Source organism: Ambystoma mexicanum, chromosome 7p, assembly GCF_040938575.1.
Source record: "Ambystoma mexicanum isolate Mex_15411 chromosome 7p, UKY_AmexF1_1, whole genome shotgun sequence".
NCBI lineage: Eukaryota > Metazoa > Chordata > Amphibia > Caudata > Ambystomatidae > Ambystoma > Ambystoma mexicanum.
This window is the reverse complement of record NC_090939.1, coordinates 204,180,822-204,198,909: the sequence shown is the minus strand read 5'-3', so window position 1 is coordinate 204,198,909 and position 18,088 is coordinate 204,180,822. Positions and strand designations below refer to the sequence as shown.

Below are 18,088 nucleotides of genomic sequence, written 5' to 3'. Positions count from 1 at the left end.
AGGCATTGATACATTTTAGTCCTAGGCTTGTACAGCCAAAAGCCTTCCTTCCCCAGGTATACAGTCTATTGCTGTCCCTGACAGGGGACAAAGATGTAGACTTTATACTAGCCAAGGCAGCTTGTACAACTTAATTTTCCAGTGATGCATGTCCGACAGGAACAGAGTCTGAGGGTGCTGGCCTGTGCCTTTTGGTCAGATCCCAGTCTACAGTCAGAACAGAGGCTGGGTTGGATCCTAGATGAAGGACTGGTGCCGTCACCGGTTGGTTGAATAGCAGTAGAGTTTCTATCTGTAGACCCTCGTCCAGAATATCAGTCACCTCGAAACGCACTTTGGGCTAGGAGGGGGCAGACAATCCCCAAGATATGACCACCTTGGCAATCAGATGCTGATAAGCTGCCTAAGGTTTACCCGGGTAGGAGCAGGGAGCGGTTCTGTTTCTGGCGAGGTGTCCATACCACTTGCCTCTTAAAAGACAGCAACAAGATCCAACAAGTCTGTAAAGACTGAAGGGAGGTGCCTGTGGTACTACCCACTATATGGTTGGGGTAGAGACACAGAGGCACCCTAGCCAAGGCTCTCGAAGGGTAGCAATGGACGAACAACCAAGGCTGCGACTCAAGGGAGGTGATGCAGGCTGATTCTTAAGTACAGTGACTCCCCAACCCCCCACAATGGAATGTCCACACACTATGTTTTCTGCCAACAGTTTTTTTATTAAATAGATTAGGTTTAGATGAATATATACACATAAATAAGACTCACTTTGTACTTCGGAAACTAATACAACAGTCGACACAATATATACAGTACTGTGTGGTACCACAGTTATTCGTAGCTTTGGCAATGATGCACCAACTCATTGTAATAAAATACACTTAAATTACTAAGCATTGTTTAACTTCAAAACCACAAATGTAGAAATGTAAGCAATTACTTCACAACACTGTCAGAATGCGTTTTAGAGCAAAAATACAACTCTGTGTGGCAATCCCCCCACCAGGCCAACCTGTAAGAAAAGATAAGTTAAACTTTAGCGTTTATGTTAATACCCAGTCCTTCTATGTTTGTTAATTATCTACTTCTATCTTTACAGGTCCCACCACCTCAAAGTACCTGGAAATCAGAGGAGCCGGGCCCAAGACTAATCTGAGACCCCTGGGTGGACCCCTGCAGGAGGAAGCCCCTTCTTCCTCGTCCCAGTAACTTTGGAAGGGGAAGTGGTTGAGTCCCCCAGCTTCATTCGACAATGCCCCATGAGGATGGACCCCCTCTCTGGAAGAAGCAGTCACTGGGTCGTCTGACGAGCAGGAGAAGGGAACCAAGCAGTGTCAGAAAGGCAGCAGTATCGGAAAGGCAGCAGTAAAGGTCTGTCGCGGTGGTCTCCTTGGTCGGGTTACTAACCCGTCTGTGGATGTCCCACAAAGCTGAAACTCAGTGTGGGCCTCGGCAAGGCTTGGGAGGTGAGGGTGAGCCCTTTGGTTCTCGCTGATGACCTTTGCTGGAGACGGGTGCAGTGGCAGAAGTAGGTGTCTGGTTTCGTCGGATTGTCACTAGTTGATTCTTCGGTGCTGCAGCCGCAACATGGATGACAGGATGACGTCTGGCGAGTTGGACCTGAGCACTGGACTGCCTTGCACACTGCCACCAAGTCTAGACCCTCAGGTCTTCGATGCAGAATGGTGGTAAACCCACTGGCAGGCACTTCTCTGCAGGCAGCGATACTCTACTTCCTCAGCTGTGGATAAGTGGACAGATGACGGTCTGCAGTGCCACTTAGAAGATTTCTTCATTTGTTTTGAACTTTGCAAGCTTTAGGCATCGAGCAGCACTATGCCATGATACAACTCTTCTGGGAGATAGACTGCATTCTGGCTTCCCAATGGACACAGACAACTTCCGGACCAAGGACGATACTCGTGGATTTCTTGGGCTCAAGATGGCCGGTCACTCTTCTTCAGGATCCACAAAGATACCTCTGTTGGATGGCAGATATACAGGACTGGCTTCCAGGACATTTTGGGTGAAGAACAGCAGTTGCACAATGTTCCTCGTTGCTAATTGCCTGTCTAGGTCCTCTCTTGATCAGACCGTCCTCTAGATGGATTCAGGATACGCCCTCAGGAAAATGCCCAGCTTCTGACACAGAGGTGAGGGATCTTCTCTATACACAAATTCCCTCCCCACCCCCCAATTCACTCAGGATCAGTCAGCCAATCACACACTAGTGCAGTCATCATGCAGCACCTAATCAGGCTCACAGGCAATCGGGCCATTCATCCAAAAACAGACACCCAAAAGAATGGATGTGTATTGGGGACAACTCCCAGCCTTTCAGAGCACACACTGCACTAATTCAGTTTCAGACAGGGCTGGCTCAGCCAGGACCACAGGCTTTGCGACACACAACTCAAACCAGACACCTACAACACAGAATGTGAGTGGACTACTCTTTCCATTCAGTCGGCTCCAACCCCTAGGGTGTACCCAATACAAGCATGTAGGCAACGGGCAGCCCCAGAGCCGTACATGGTCCTTCCATGCAACATCCAATAAGGGAAAGGGAAAAGAGTCAGGGCTTTGAGAAACAAGAGGGGAAGGCAGAAAACAATGAGACTTACAGTGGCCATCTTGCCTTTCTTCAGGAATCCATTGATTTCTATGGTAGGGCCTGGGTGTCCCAAAATGGGGGTGACAAGTCCCTACAAAATCAGCATGTAGCTGCCACCAACCCATACTCTGCTCTGTGGGACAACACACAGGTGCCCGAAAACACACACCGGGGGTAGAAAGTTGTACCCCTACCCATGGGTGCCATAGGGATATCCAATGGGTATTCACCAAAATCTAAAGATAAAAACTGCACTGCCAGGGGTCGAAACTGGACTCCTGTGCAGAAAACACACACACCAGGGAAGCAGTAAGATAAGGACAAGGAGGACATATCCCTAGAAGCATTTCCTGCATCACACTCACCATAAAATTCTTCTGAGAAGTCTGACTTCTCTAGGAATAAAGCTCCCAAAAAGTAGGAAATGAGAAATATCTTTTTTTTTTATTTTTTATTTTTTTAAAGGAAAGCAACTAGCTACATAGGAGCGATTACCTCAGAGCTATCGCCAGGCATCCCTTCGCTTATACAGATGTGCCAAGCCGTAATAACTTTCTGAGCAGAGATGGATCGGGTCGGGGGGGTGACAGGGAAATCTGCAGGAGAAGAATCCATATAAAGAACATTACAGCAATTAATTTCTCCTTCAATGGATTGTTTTTCTCCCCTAGCAGTTAGGACCACAGAGGTGAGCAGGATGACCATGTGGCTGCACAACAAATGTCCCTAATGCAAACTCTCCTGTGCAAGGCCATAGAAGCAGAAACTCCTCTTGTGTAGTGTGCACTGATGCCAGGAGGAAGCTCCCTGCCTGCAGACTGGTAGCATTCCGTGATGCAAAGAATCCATCGCGATAAGAGATTGCTTCCTTACAGTGAGACCTTTGCAGGACAATGAATGGGCCATGAACAGCTGTTCAGATTTCCAGAACTCGGACATCCTAGTGATGTAAAAGCTCAAAGCTCTTTTGGGGTCCAAGCGATGTAACCACTCCTCCTCAGAGGGGTGTGGTGGAGGGTAGAAGACCGGTAGGTCTACGGACTGACAAAGGTGGAATTCAGACACCACTTTCGGAAGAAAGCCAGGCCTTACTTTAAGGGAAACATTTTCCAGAAAAGGCTGTAAGAATGGGGGCTTGCAACACAAGGCCTGAAGCTCGTCATCTCTCCTGGTTGATGTAATCGCAACCAAGAAGGCAGTCTTCAATGATGATGGCCACAAAAACAGGAATGCATGGGTTCAAAAGGAGCCACCATCAAGAATGTCAGAGCTATATTTAAATCCCAATCGAGGACAAAAAAGGAGTGAGCGGAAACATACACACAAGGCCCTTCAGGAATTGGGCCATAATTGAGATCGTAAAGAAAGAACATGATCAGGGGACCTTTTGAACACAGACAAAGCCGCCAAACATCCTTTGACTGTGGTAACCTGAAGGCCTGCTGAGGCCATTGATGGAAGGAACTCCATCATAGGGGTGGGGCAAGAGATGGGATAGATCTCGCGTTCGCTGCACCTTGCCTCAAATCTTCCCCACCTACATGCATTCAAAGATCTGGTAGAAGGTCTGCATGCATCCAGCAATGCCTCAAGTACCTCCTCAGAGAGGTCGCAGTCATCATACATCATCCTCTCAAGAGGCAAGCATGTAGATTGACAGACTGTGGGTTCGGGTGAAGTACCCGACCTAACGACTGGGTCAGGAGATCCGGGCACCGAGGCAACCAGTGAAGCAGTCAGATGGTGAGATCCAAGAGGTCGGAGTATCAAGTTCTCCTCACCCAGTCTGGGGCGATCAAGATCATGGTTGCATGAAACTTCTTCAAGACAGGGGATGACAGGAATCAGTGAAAAGGCGTAGTGGAGAGCAAAGGTCCAATCCACCAGAAACATATCCCCCAGCGTGCCATTCGCTGGGAATTTCCTCGAGCAAAACAGTTTGCACTTCCTGTTGAACTACGTGGCAAACAGATCCACTTGCACAGAGAGAGAAGACCTCTTTTAGGACTTCCTGGTACACCTCCCACTCGTGTAAGACGGTGCTCTGCCTGTTCATAGCATCGCCAAAGCATTCTCCACACCACCAGATGAACTGCAGAGGCCGAGATTTGGTTCTCCAGCAACCAGAACTACAGCTGCATCACCTCCCTTCAAAGAGGAAGGGAGCGCACACCACCCTGCTTGTTCAGGTAGTGCATGGACACCGTAATGTCTGTCAGAATCAGGGCATGTTTCCCTTAATAGTCAGGGGTGAAATCCCACAGGGCTAGCCGGATGGCTCGCAAATCCAGCCTGTTGATGTGCCACTTGCCTGCTGTTGCTGATCAAAACACCACTCACCAGCAAATCATTGCAGTAAGCGCCCAACCCTTAAAAGATGCATCCATGACCACCCGGGCCTGAGCCCATGGAGGCCAGAAGGGTTCCCCTGCTAAATGATTGCCGCGGTCGGTCCTCCAGTTGAGGTTGTGAACTAATTGGCTGGACACCTTGAGAGGATCCGTGAGTGCTCCGAGGTACTGTGACCACCGGCATCTTAAAAGCCATTGAAGGGATATGCGCAGCCTGACCTCGCGCACCAGAAAAATACATCAAACCTACGAGGCGGAGGAATGAAGCTGCTGGTATGATTGCTCCGTTCCGAAACAAGTCCACCATCTGTGCAATGCTTTTGACTCTCTCCTCGGGAGGGAATGCCTTCCCTAACCGGGTGTCTAGAGCTGCTCCGATGAACGAGCCTCTGGACTGGCACCAAATGGGACTTCAAGTTCAGGGAGAAGCCCAGCTTGTGCAGTAGCAGACAGGTGCCCTCTAAATGAGACCAGACCTGTCCCGCCGACTTCCCTCGGTTCAGCCACTCATACGGGTATGGGAATACATAGATCCCGTATCTCCTGAGGTGAGCCGCGACTACCACCATGAGCTTGGTGAAGACCCTGGGAGCGGAGGTCTACCCATTGGGAAGCACCTCAAACTGATAGTGCTTGTCCCCTATGAGGAACCCCCAGAACTTCCTGTGCTTCTGATGTATCGGCAGATGTGAATTAAGTGTCCTGCAGACCCATTGACGCCAGCCAGTCCTGAAGTTCGAGAGCATGGAGAATTTCTTTCAACGTCACCATCCCGAATTTGTCTTTCATCAAGAACATGCTCAAAGCCATTCGGTCCGGAATCGAAATGGGACCGGTAATACCTATCCGATCCACTCTGTTTGGGAGGTATCTGTTCCACAGCACCCTTCAACAACAGGGCTCTCAGTTTTGCCTGGAGCTCTTGTCCCATTTCGATTGGAGGTGGTGGGGGTCTGTCCGATGGCTTTCTTAAGAAGGGGAGACAATAACCCCACTGAACAAACTGCAGGGACCAGGCATCTGAGTTAATCTCCTGCCACTTGGCCAATGCTCTGCCAACTGTCCACCAAACGCTAAATCGTGGGAGGGGAAATCAAAGCAGCTTGGAGGGCGGAGCCACACCGCTGCTGCCTGCTAGCCTTTAGAAGCCGCTCTGTCCATCCTGGGGCACGAGAAATGCTTCTGCCCCTGCCTGGCTTGCGGGAGCTGCGTCTTCCTGCCATAAGGCGCATTGCGCCTGTAGCCTCTGCCTCAAGAGCTAAAGCTAGTGGCAGGATTGGCCAGCAGCGCACTTAGGCCCAGCATTTTTGCGGCTAATTTTGACTCCTTTAACCTTTCCAAAGAGTCATCAGCTTTCTGGCCAAAAAGGAATTCTCCCTCAAAAGGCATGTCCGGTAGCCTATTCTGGACGGTAGGAGAAGCCAGAAGTTTTGAGATATGCTGATCTCCTCAAGACCATCATCCGACCCCATGGAATGGCCAACATAGTCGGCCACGTTCAGACCCGTTAGCAAGGACTGCTTGGCCACCATCTTCCACCAGCCGTGAAAATCCATCCTGCATTTCACCTTCGGGGACAGGCTACATTGGTGGTTTTCAATGCCATGCTGCCAGTAGGCATTGCATCCAACCTTTTAACTTCTCTATCTTGGGGCAGATTAGAAGTGGTGATTGTGGCTGCCTACACAACAAGCCCTTCCGGATAAGGGTGAGAAGCCAGAAATTATGGATCTGCTCTCGCTGGCCTGTACTGCGCCGTAAAGGTAGAGTTGACTGGTGGAATGGAGCAGGGATGCTGCCACAAGGAGGCTAGGGGATCCGCAATTGCTGGATTAAGTGGCATGTTACATTCTGTCATAGGACCCTCATCGTATATGTCCGTCAGTTCCTAGTCCCGAGTAGGCACTGACGTGGACTTCAGACCTAGGTTGTCTACTACCCTTGCCACCAGGGCCCTGAACTTAGCATGGGTGTGAGTGTAGAGCTGACCTTGCTGAAGTTCTACATCTGGAGACATGTCCAGACCACTGGCACTGTGGAGCCTTTAGGCCAGTACTAACAGGTCTGTCTGCTTGTCGGAAAGAATCAACGCTACCCGACCGTTTATGTATGGGATCTATGTCCCCTTGGTTACCACGCAGGTCGACGCTGAAGATAGACGCCATGAATTCGAAGAATCCAGACCTGGAAAGAGGGGCAAAAGATGTGTCTCCATTGACAGAATGGTCGTCAGCGCCGATTGGGGTTCGAGCACCACCGATGTTGGAACGTCAGCCTCTCGGCGCTCTCAAGAAGGACCGGGCATCGATGGCTTCAGCGCCCGTTTCAGCGTTGAGCCGGAAGGCTTCTCTGGCTCCATCGACAATGGGGTCGGGAGTGCCGAATGCCACTTTTGCAGCTGAGCCCGGCTGTTCGGAGGGCGCACATGCACCACCTGCAGCAGCCTGTGTCTTAAACATAGGCAGCATTTAGCTCTTGAAATCTTCCCACTCCTCTTGAGTGGTCCTTAACTTTTTCCGATGACAAGCTGGACTTGTGTCGGTGGCGCCTCTTTTTCTTATGCAATGAAGATGAGGAAGAGCGGCTCCTCGAGTGCGACTGCTTTTTGGCCTACCGATGATGCTTTTCGTTATCTTTTTCGGGGGTGGGCCCTTCAGTCTCGGCCTCGGAGGACCGGACGATCGACCGCGGCAGGGATTTCAGAGACGGTCAGCCCAAGGCGAGTTTGATGCCCGCTCGCATATGGACTTCGAGTACATCTTGGAGCACGACTCACATCCCCTACCCAGACACCACAGACAAATGTTGTGCAGGTCAGTCATCGTCATTTTGAAATGGCAGTCGGTGCACCTTTTAAAGCCAGAAATCTGGGGAACTGACTTATTCGCAGTTTAGGAAAAAGGGACGAATTTATTCAAAATGCAGAGTCGAAGACTCGGTCTTGTTCCTCACAGCAGCGTGTCAAGATATCTATCAGATGAGGAATCTGTGGGAGAAAAGCAATCCATTGAATAATGGTGCTTTGAAGAACTGATGGGTGAATAGCACGTCTGCTTCTTTTTGTCCTTGCACACTGGGGACCATTCTTCAGTTCAACAATAAGCAGAGGGCGACCTTGATAAAGTACGTATGTCACCCTTCTCTTTATGTAGGAAGGTGAACAGCTTTGCTTACCATTCACAATGCACCTTAGAGTGCATCAAATGAACACGAAAACTCAAGCATGTCGGGGCCCTCAACGAGGCAATAAAGACCGATTATATGAGGAACCAAGGCAGACATCTGACATCCGCAGTCGACACAGGGTTTAAACGCTGAAAACTTTGATGGATTTGGCATAACATCGAAAGAACAAGAACATTTCTAAGAATCAGGGTTCCTAAACGAGCAGAGTGCATGGAAAAAAGGAACTAAGGTCATGTGGTCTGCACCTCAACATATACTGGCCCCAATGTCCTATATGTACATTTATTGCGTCAATGCATTATGTACAGTGTTGCTTCTAACTTTGCTAACTATTGCATTACTGCTTCTAAGGTAAAGCGTTGTTACATTAGTAGAAGCCCCCAATGGTGATTGTATGTATATGATAGTAGTTGTATGATGATACCTAACTGAAGGTTTCCTTGCTTAGATTTTATCTTAAAGACCAAATACATAATTGTAAATGTGTGTACTCTTCTGACTCACTCTCACACCCTCCCGAGTCTAATATGCATTCTTCTGCTACTCTACCATGACTGCGTTTGGATAGACATCAGTGTCTCCAGTTCAGCACAATAGGTTGGCCTCTCAGAATCCCACACAGGGTTGTTTCTGAAAATTGATCCTAACAGACATCAAACAGACCTGTTCATCATGAAAGGGCATATGGAGCACCTTGGCGTGTACGTCTGCAGCAAAGCCAGAGGTCCTCAACCATGAATAGATGCAAAGTACTGGTACTGTCTCCGAGCACGGGCCATGCAGTCTGCCATGTCTAGCCCCGTTTGCAGCACCTGGTGCACTTCCAGCTTCCGTCCTCAACTATTTCTTTCAAATTATCCAGGGTCATGTGTTCAAGCAAGTGGCTCGCTGCTTTCAACATTATCTTTTAGAGACTGTGTATATTTTATAAGCCTGGAAGAGGTTTTTATTGTCTTGCCTTAAAGGCACCCTGACCCCACGATCTTCTTGCCAAATGTGTCCAGTTTTTATATTTCACTGTTCGGAGGCAGAGATGGAAAACATGGAATTCCCAGTGCCACTGTAGCTGCCTGAACCACCAGGCTGTCCAGGGTGGTGGGCCTTGATATGTATATTAGGCCCGGTGAGGCCGTTTTATCATTTTTTGGGAGAGCCTTGCTGCCGATGCCATGCAAAGGATTTGCCATAATGTAATAATCGGGTCAGCACAGTCAGACAGAAAGGCAAGACAGTTTCCTGTGTGGACCTTTGTCTAAATTATGAATTTGCTTGCACTGTTAGGTGGGTTTCAAAGGATTTTATCACTTTCTGGAACATATATTGAAAGACCGCATTCGGGTGGTCATATGGGGATGCTTCGGCAATGTTGAGGTCTGGCAACGTGTAGAGCCTGCTGGCAGATATACTACAAACAGTGGAGGGACAGACACTACCTTGCTTCAAAACAGTTGGGTCGGAGGGGACATGGGCTATTTCCCTTGATGTTGACAAATCTTCAAGCTTCACTCTTCTTTGGGACGGGTTCCAGCATTTTGGCATACGGGTGCTGTTTTTTGGTGTTCTGTTGGCCTACACTGGCATGGCGAGACCTTGTTTACTCATCAGTGTCAAGGTGGAACTAGTTGCAGCCTTCCAGAAAATATATAGCATTTTTTGCCTGAAATATTCCCCTTCCTGCATAGCAGTTATTGGACATCAACTTTTTTTTATAAAGAAGATGGAGGACTCGCGGTTCCTCTCATTCAGACGCAATCAGTGCTTTTTCTTGTTGGGTGAAGAGGAGGGGAGTGGCAAGAATCACTCCTGGAATGGAGCAGTTTGTGATGTTTTTCTTTCTTCCGTCTCTTTCTTTGAAAGACTCTTTCAGGGATGGGGAGCTCAGAAACCTTTCCCTCCACTGATGAATGGGGTTTCTAGAGGGAATAGCGAGTTTGGCTGCTCACTCCCTGATGCCATTGGGGTTCACTGCCTTATTTAAAACACAGTATGAGACATCGTGCTCCATTCCTAAACACCAAACGCAGATCGCATGGGAGTTAGTAAGCAACATCTTTGACGTGCAGCTACTTGCAGCACTTGAACCCAGAAGCTTTGGATTAACCAGACACAGCGAGAAGTTCTAAAAATAAGTGCGATGCAGATAAAAATTCTCAGAGGAGGCTAAACATTCCTGATGCAGTGTGTTGAGCATTCAGAAAAAGCATCCGAGGCCACTGGGACTTATGTGCCCTATGTGTACTTTTGGCACCGTCATTTCCGGAGTCAAAGAGTGATCCACCGGAGAGAGTGAACGCTGAGGCACATGACGCCCTCTGCTGCGAAAGGTTTCTGGTGCCAGCTGCTGCCAGCTAGAATATATCTAAAGATTAGGAATCTGTGGGAGAATGCTGACAATTAAAAACATGGCTTTCCAAGGTTATGAAAGATTTCATAAAGTCCTGCTTCATGGCAGGAAAAGATTCAATAAATACAACCATATACGTAGTAAAGTATAAAAAGGCAAGTATCGGGAAGAAATCTGTGACAGTGTGGTATAGTACCCATCAGGAGCAACTCTCTAAGACGGTGCTTAAGATGGTAGGAATTAGGTTAGGAAAAACAAATAAGGAGAAATCTAGGCAATGCAGGTCACGCATCGTATATACACATCCTATAAAATAAGAATATGTTAGCTGTGATTAATATACAGTAATTCGTGCACAGGAGATACTAGAATTGTTCTTACTTGATGAATTGCAAAAGAATCTTCGTGATTTTGCTTGCCGACTTTGCAATGGTACTTTCAGGTTCATTAAAAGTTGTAGCATTATATTCAATACATCTGGTCTCCCATACAAGTGCAGAAATCCGCCTTTAAAAAATGAGATCAAACAAAGATAAGATACAGAAGATAATTTTGCTATAATAAACAGCTAAAATAAGTAAGTATTCTGATAAGCGTTTAGAGTGTGCAAATAACACTAAGAGGTTTCAAAGTTACAACACTCCAATGAGGATAAAGATAGTTTAAGAAACACAAATCAAAGGTGTTAGACATTTGGAATCGTAACACAGCAGTAGTCTTACACTTTGGCCCATCCCATTTTTCTCCAGGATATATATAATTCACTCTTCTAGATGCTTCATTTTATGGAATAACAAATTACTTACTTCTCGGTAATATTCTTTCTTAGGGATGTTCCTCCCACGGATTCCTCATTTATGATATTCTGTCTCCAGCACAGCTGTCTTCAGGAATGTAGTCGTCATCACAGGGTCGGGCGGAGTGTGGTTCTGCATCTGCTCTGTGAGCCCCACACCAGACATGACGTCAGGGCAGGTATTTAGATCCTCAGCGCCCCATTACCTCAGTTCCACCTTTTTCCCTAGCACTCACTCGCTGAGGGACCACAGAATAGATGAGATGAACAGCTATTCACCAGAGGGGCAGGTTTGAAGGGGCGATGAGGAATCTGTGGGAGGAACATCCATTGAAAAGAACATAAATAAGAGGCAAGTAATTTGTTCTTTTAATGGATTACTTCTTCCCATTAAATTCTCATCTAATATAGACAGACTAAATACGTTTTTATATAGCGCAACACTCACCCAAAGGTCTCAAGGCGCTCACAAAAAAGACGACAAAAAAAAAAAACAGGATAAGCGAAAACGTCGCTTGAAATGGCGAATGACAGAGTCCTTAAAAAAATGCCCAGATTTTCGCATGCTTGTGCTTGACTTTAAGCATCAAAGAGTAACGTCTTAAGACAGTTTTCTAAACTGTTGTAGTGTTGCACATTGTTTCAGGTAGAGTAGAATCATATTCCAACTTTTCGGAGCCCAAGAGGCAAAATTTGCTCTGCCTAGTTTCTTCAAGGAGATTCGTGGTTGCTCAATAGCGAACCAGGGCATTTTTTTTTTTAATGTTCTGTAATATGAGATTGCCGACTCAGTCCACAAACAGCCCGTACAGCTCCATTCTGTATGGTTTGAAGACTACTGATGTTACCTTTAGAGGTTCCTATCAGAAGGCTATTGCAGTATTAAACACTCGCGTATAGGCGCGTTATAAATGCCATATCATATCAGTAGTCTAAATTGGTGTTCACTATAGCTGCTGCAATAGTTGCTCTATGGGCTTCTGACAAATACAGACGTATTTGACATAGAAGGTGAATAAAGAAGCTACAGGACGATTTGAGGTAGGACACATGTTTCTAAAAAGCAATATTCAGATTTGGAGGAGGTGGGAGAGCAAGAGGATACAACAGACTAGAAAAAATTGGAGGAATGCTCTACCCAACCGAGCATCCTGCCCTGAAATGGAATCCAAGTAATTATGTTTGGTAAACGTGTGCATCAAAAGTCCACATGGTCACTTGGGAGGCATCTAAGACATGGACCCTCCTCTGCAGGGAAGAGGTGGAAGCGAGGCCTATGGTTGAATGAGCCCCCAGAGCCTCAAATACACCTTTCCCAGCCGGATCATAGCATTCCGAGATGCAGAGGATGATCCCCCTCGACAGGTTCTGTTTAACAGCCCTGCCAAAACTGACACCAGCATAACCTACAAAAAACTGGTCACCTTTCCCGACATCAATTCATCCAAGAGACATAGAAGCTAAGGGTCTGCACCAGGTCCAGCATATGGAATCACTCCTCAACCTTGCTGAAATGAGGCAAAGGAAAAAAGACACAGAAAGATGGTTCTTCTGAGGTTGATGGAAATCCGAGACCACCTTTGGGATGCAGGACAGTGTCACTCTGAAAGCCAAATTATGCCTGAAGCTTACTAGAATGTCTTGCAGAAGTGATGGCTACTTGGAAAATCCCTTTAAGGATGAGCTCTCTTAACTAACATGAATGCAGGGGGTCAAAGACAGCACCCATCAAGAAAGACGAGACTAAATTCAAGTCCCAAGCCGGAACAAACTGGCATGGGGTGAAATGGTTGCAAAAACTCAAAAAATGTGAAATAAGAGCCACGCGCGGAGGTCCAAATGGGTGCCAGGTAATCCTTTATAGTGACAAACCCAGTCCAGAGTGATTATAATTAATATGGACATGAACAGCCATAGTTTCTTGAGGAGTGGAATGGCAAGGATCCATGAGAGCATGCAGAGATCGAAGTTCGATTCGACAACCTACGCGCCCACCAGAGCAATCCCAAGAGTAAATTCCCTGGAGCAGAAGAACTTACACTTCTGTTCCATACTGGAAGCGCTGGTCTACCTGTGGTGTCACCCAAAGGGCCAAGGTTTCCTAATAGAACTTCATGTCCGAGCCCCCATTTATGGGAGGTAAAAGTCTGTCTTCTCAGATCATATGCTATGATGTTCTGTCCCAGCAGGATGGGCCGCCATCGCACATATTGTTCAGCAGAGTCCAGAATCAAAGTTGCATTACTTCTCTGCACAGAGGCACTAATCCCACACACCACCTTGTGTGTTGATATTGCATGGCCACCGTGCTGTCTGCCAGGACCAACACACATTTGCCCTCACAGACAGAACTGAAGTAATCAGGGCCAGATTACTAGCCCGCAGCTCCAGCAAATTTATTTTTTCCCTTGCTTCCGTCAAAGACCAAAGGCCCCGCACTATCAGATACAATTTGTAAGGGCCCCATCCCTTCAGTGAGGCATCCATGCCTACAGTCAAATAGGCCCAAGGTTGGTGAAAGCAAGTGCCAGGGCAGATGTCATGGAGCACAAAGAGTTGGTATTGCTGCCTCGATGGTTCCCACAGCGGCCCTGTGAGCGACACCTCTGTGATGAGGAATTTTCACTTAGGTGGGAAGGAAATGACCCTGTATATCGAGAAGTGGCATCATACCACTTAAGGTGCTTGGACCTTGCAGGTTGTAACTCATGGTTGTTGTCACTCTTTTATTCAACACCTTCCAGACCATCCTCCTATCACTGCCTCATGGCCCTAGCCTGTTGTAGTATGTTTTTACACTTCTAGTGAAAGGTGCCATAGAACTGGTGCCCCATTTCAGAATGTGGCAAGGGCTGGTATTCCCTTTTCTTTCTGGTTCCGGATAAGGACGAAGCGGCCTGTGCCCCATCCCGGATCTGAGGCCTTTGAACTTGTACCTGTGCAAGGACAAATTCAAGATGGTCACCTTGACCCAGGTTATCTATGGCCACCAGCTAGAGAACTGATTGGCGTCCCTGGAGCCCCAGATGCCTATTTCCATGTCCCCATCCACCCCAAGCACAAGATGTACATGAGATGTTTAGTGGGTCAGCACACAAACAATTCAGGCTCCTAATGTTCGGCCTTACTTTGGCACCCAGTATCTTCACCAAGCCACTGTCGGGCATGGCCAATTCAGAAAATATAGATTCTTCGTCCTTGATTTGAGCAACAGAGCAGAACAATGCAATACATTTGCAGGTTGTTGAACCGCTCTCGATTGTTAGTGATCAGTCAACAGATCCCAGTAATCAGCAGGACCACACGCCAATGCATTCCAAGTGAGCACGTTCCGGTGGTTCTCCCTTCCGCGACACACATAACCTATAACAGACTCCCATCATGTTTGAACATTCCATACATAACTCATCTGTTTCCTCAATATCTTATTCTCACCCCACAACACACAAACCAGTTTCTTCTATCAGCTCTCAACCAGCATCAGTCGTGACACATCCAGCAAGTCCATATTTGGCGGTTACCTTAATCGCCATGAACACAGCGTTAACTTCAATATTCAAGCTTTTTGAACTTTTGGACAAGAAAATCCTACAGCGTAAAATTATAATGGAGCCCGCTAAACTTAAGACTTTAAACCCTCCCTCTACACCAGACAGAACCATCTTGACCACATCTCTTCCAGCCGTGTCTGGGTGCTCTGATTTAATTTGTGTGGAAGCTCAACATATGGCTTGACCGATTGTTGCAGCTGTACCCACCTTTGATCATATTATTAAGCCTCGAGAACAGGATGATGAGGAGGCTCTTGAAGATCTCCCCCAAACAGTCTTATAACATCTTTACTCAAGTTGCGACACCTAAGCCAAAAGGGAAACCCCTAAACCTCTTTCACAAGAAACAAATTCTAAAAACTTAAAAATGCAATGTTTGCAAACTACATCATTCTCCAAATAATTTCTACAAGCTATTTTTCTCCCCAAAACCCAAAGTGTGATCGCAAGTGCAGCAGTACGTAAAAAGTATGCGAAACTAACAAATTCCAAAACAGACAACACTTACAATAATACAAGAATTATACTTCCTTCTAATAAAGAACCTTCAAAGTGTAATTCTATAATGCACTCCCTCATGACAGAGCCCCTTTATAATGCTTGCATGCCCTTAGGAGCTCTACAACCATCAAGCTTAGAGCAACGCCAGATGGAAATCCAGAAATCAGTTGACTTCTATCTGTCGACTCAGTACAATCCACCCGGCAAGAAGAGGGAAACCAAATGCATCACATTTATGCCAGCCCCACGATCAGTCGTATCTGGTCATCAACATGTGCCTCTCAAGACCCCAATTCCAAGAAGCACCACAGGGTCGTCCTGAGTCTAATACTGCTCCGTTGACAAGTCTCATCAGAACAGTCAAATCCTCCCCTCAGCGTGATATGGATTTGCACCATCAACATCCATACCATCATCGCCTTCTTATGAAATGCAGACCACCTCCCTAGTTGGCTTACGACTTAAACAGGGCAAGCGTGCTCAACATCTTCAGTGAATTTCCTAGTCTGGAAGACGAAGCCTTACTAGACATCAATCAAGTTGAATTTGTGGAACCTAACAATTTATCTGTGGTCAGACTAATTATTCAGTCGGGGTGGTTTTAAATGCTATATGGAAAGCCAAGAGAGAGCTACTCGAATTGGGCTTTGAACTCATGCAGGATTCGTCGCTTGAGTCTTTGAGTGCTGCCCTTGGAGTTCTCAACGGACCTCGACCAGCTTTAGACTCATTGTCAGTCACCTGTTTGAAGTCCCATCGCTTCCATTACAACATCTTGAGATGAGAAGAGCACCACCATTTCAGACGCCGAATCGACTCAGTCTGGAAGCATAACAATCCAAGCCGACAAACATGCTCATCCTTGGCAAGCTGGAACACCAGAGGATATGTGCATCTCATGAATGGCACACAAAATGGTCTGAATACCTTCGACCGCGTCACCCTACAGGAAACGTGGCTACTCCACTCCTGTAGGGTATGGATATCAGATTGCAGTCCTTGCTACGGCAAGCTATTTAAAAGGCAGGCCATTCGCTGGCCTCTTGGCGGCACCTAGAATCCCGTCTGGTTTCTCCATTGAAGCATGGGCTTGCCCAAATCAATACTTACAGCTAGTTAAGACTAGACATGGTTCCAAGCAAATTGTGCTTATCAACCATGCGAGAATCACAGACAAAACATTTATTGCGGACGTAGATATGATTCTAAATGTGGTTGCTAGTAATCCTTCCATCACGACAACCATTTTAGTTGGAGATTTGAATTTACATCTCTTGGGTGACTCTTCCCATCTTGACAATCTGACCCTCTGACCATGTCTCGGGAGGATAGCTCACGGGCAACATGTTCGCCTTGGAAACAAGACACGAAGCACCACAGGTTCGATCCCCGGGTCCGCGCTTAGAAACCTCTGGGTATTAAGCACGTTATAAATAACCTATGTTATCACAAGGTGGTCTGCTTTAATGAGAGCAAACCTTCTCGTAATTACAAATGGAGCTTAACCTGGGGATTCTCCGGCCCAATCTACAGGCTCCAGTGGCGCGCACAATTCGATAATTGACTATTTACGTCAATCAGTCAACTGTTGCCCAAGCCACAAGTTTAGAAGTCATCAAGCAGGTGAAGAGCGACCATGACAGGCTAGAATTAACATGGACATGAAATTAAATCGATAATGTCCTTCCTAGATCTGTGTAGCCAGGTCAACTATCCATCAATGGAGGGAAAAACAGTTTTCGATGGACAAACACCATGTTGAAACAACTTCAAGACTGCATCACTCACAATCAACACTTCCCGGAGGAGTTTGAGAGTCACATGGGCACACCTGTGGCTGCTTTACAATTGTTGGCTCTACACCCAGTCAAAACTTCCAATATGATCTACATATTTTAGCCGGTCAAGTGGCACAGCGAGTAGAGCGCTCGCTTTGACACCCGTGCAGAGCCTGTTAACGCAGGTTCGAATCCCGGCGGGGCCAAACTCAGCCTTTCATCCTTCCGAGGTCGATAAATGAGCACCACACACCGTGGGTAATAATAAGCAGCGCTCGGATACCTGAGGGTTTGTAGCGCTATATAAAAGCCTAATTATTATTATTATTATTATTATTATTATTATTACAAACAAAAACGCTCCTATGATCCGAAACTTCATAATAGAAAAGCGGAATTTCGCAAAGCTAAAAGATCCAGCATACATCTTTGTCCAACAGAAAGAACGCAAGTGATGAGGCAGCTAAAAACGAAGTATCGGAACTGGGTAAGAGCCTGCAGTGCTCATCTGTACCAACAAGATGGAGAGCTCATGCTGGCCACGATTACATTAAAGTCCTCCGCTGACGCATGGAAATTGCTCAATGGCACTAATCACATTACTCCAGCATCTACGCAAATTAATGGGGTCACAGACCATCAGTGGCAGCATTATTTTTCCCTTCTATTTGCCTTGCCGGCAACAATTACAACTTTTCCCACGAGCCACCTGAAAATTTACTACAACATATACAGGTGAGACAATAATCCCTCGCGGGTTTCAAATCGATAAAGAAAACACCCATATAACTAGTACTAATCATTACTAGTCTTTTGCCTCGACATGTTTCAGTTCTACAGATTTAGTACAGAACTTTCTTCAGGAGGAACAAAACTTTATTTGTCACTTCGACCTTGAGATAGCTTCTAAGAACACAAAGAATGTGGTCTTGATCCTGTTTTTCACAGGTGGGTATGCTCAAGGCTC

The 18,088-nt window shown here is 46.7% G+C and overlaps 1 protein-coding gene across 3 annotated transcripts in view; it reads right to left on the bottom strand.

The window, feature by feature from the left end:
- The window catches only part of BRWD1 (bromodomain and WD repeat domain containing 1), a 3,236,587-nt gene that overhangs the window by 713,003 nt on the left and 2,505,496 nt on the right, over nucleotides 1-18,088 (bottom strand). For all 3 annotated transcript variants that reach the window (XM_069636064.1, XM_069636066.1, XM_069636065.1), the window contains one exon: nucleotides 10,877-11,002. In XM_069636064.1, the coding sequence (XP_069492165.1) occupies nucleotides 10,877-11,002 (126 nt within the window). The remainder of the gene's footprint in view (nucleotides 1-10,876; nucleotides 11,003-18,088) is intronic.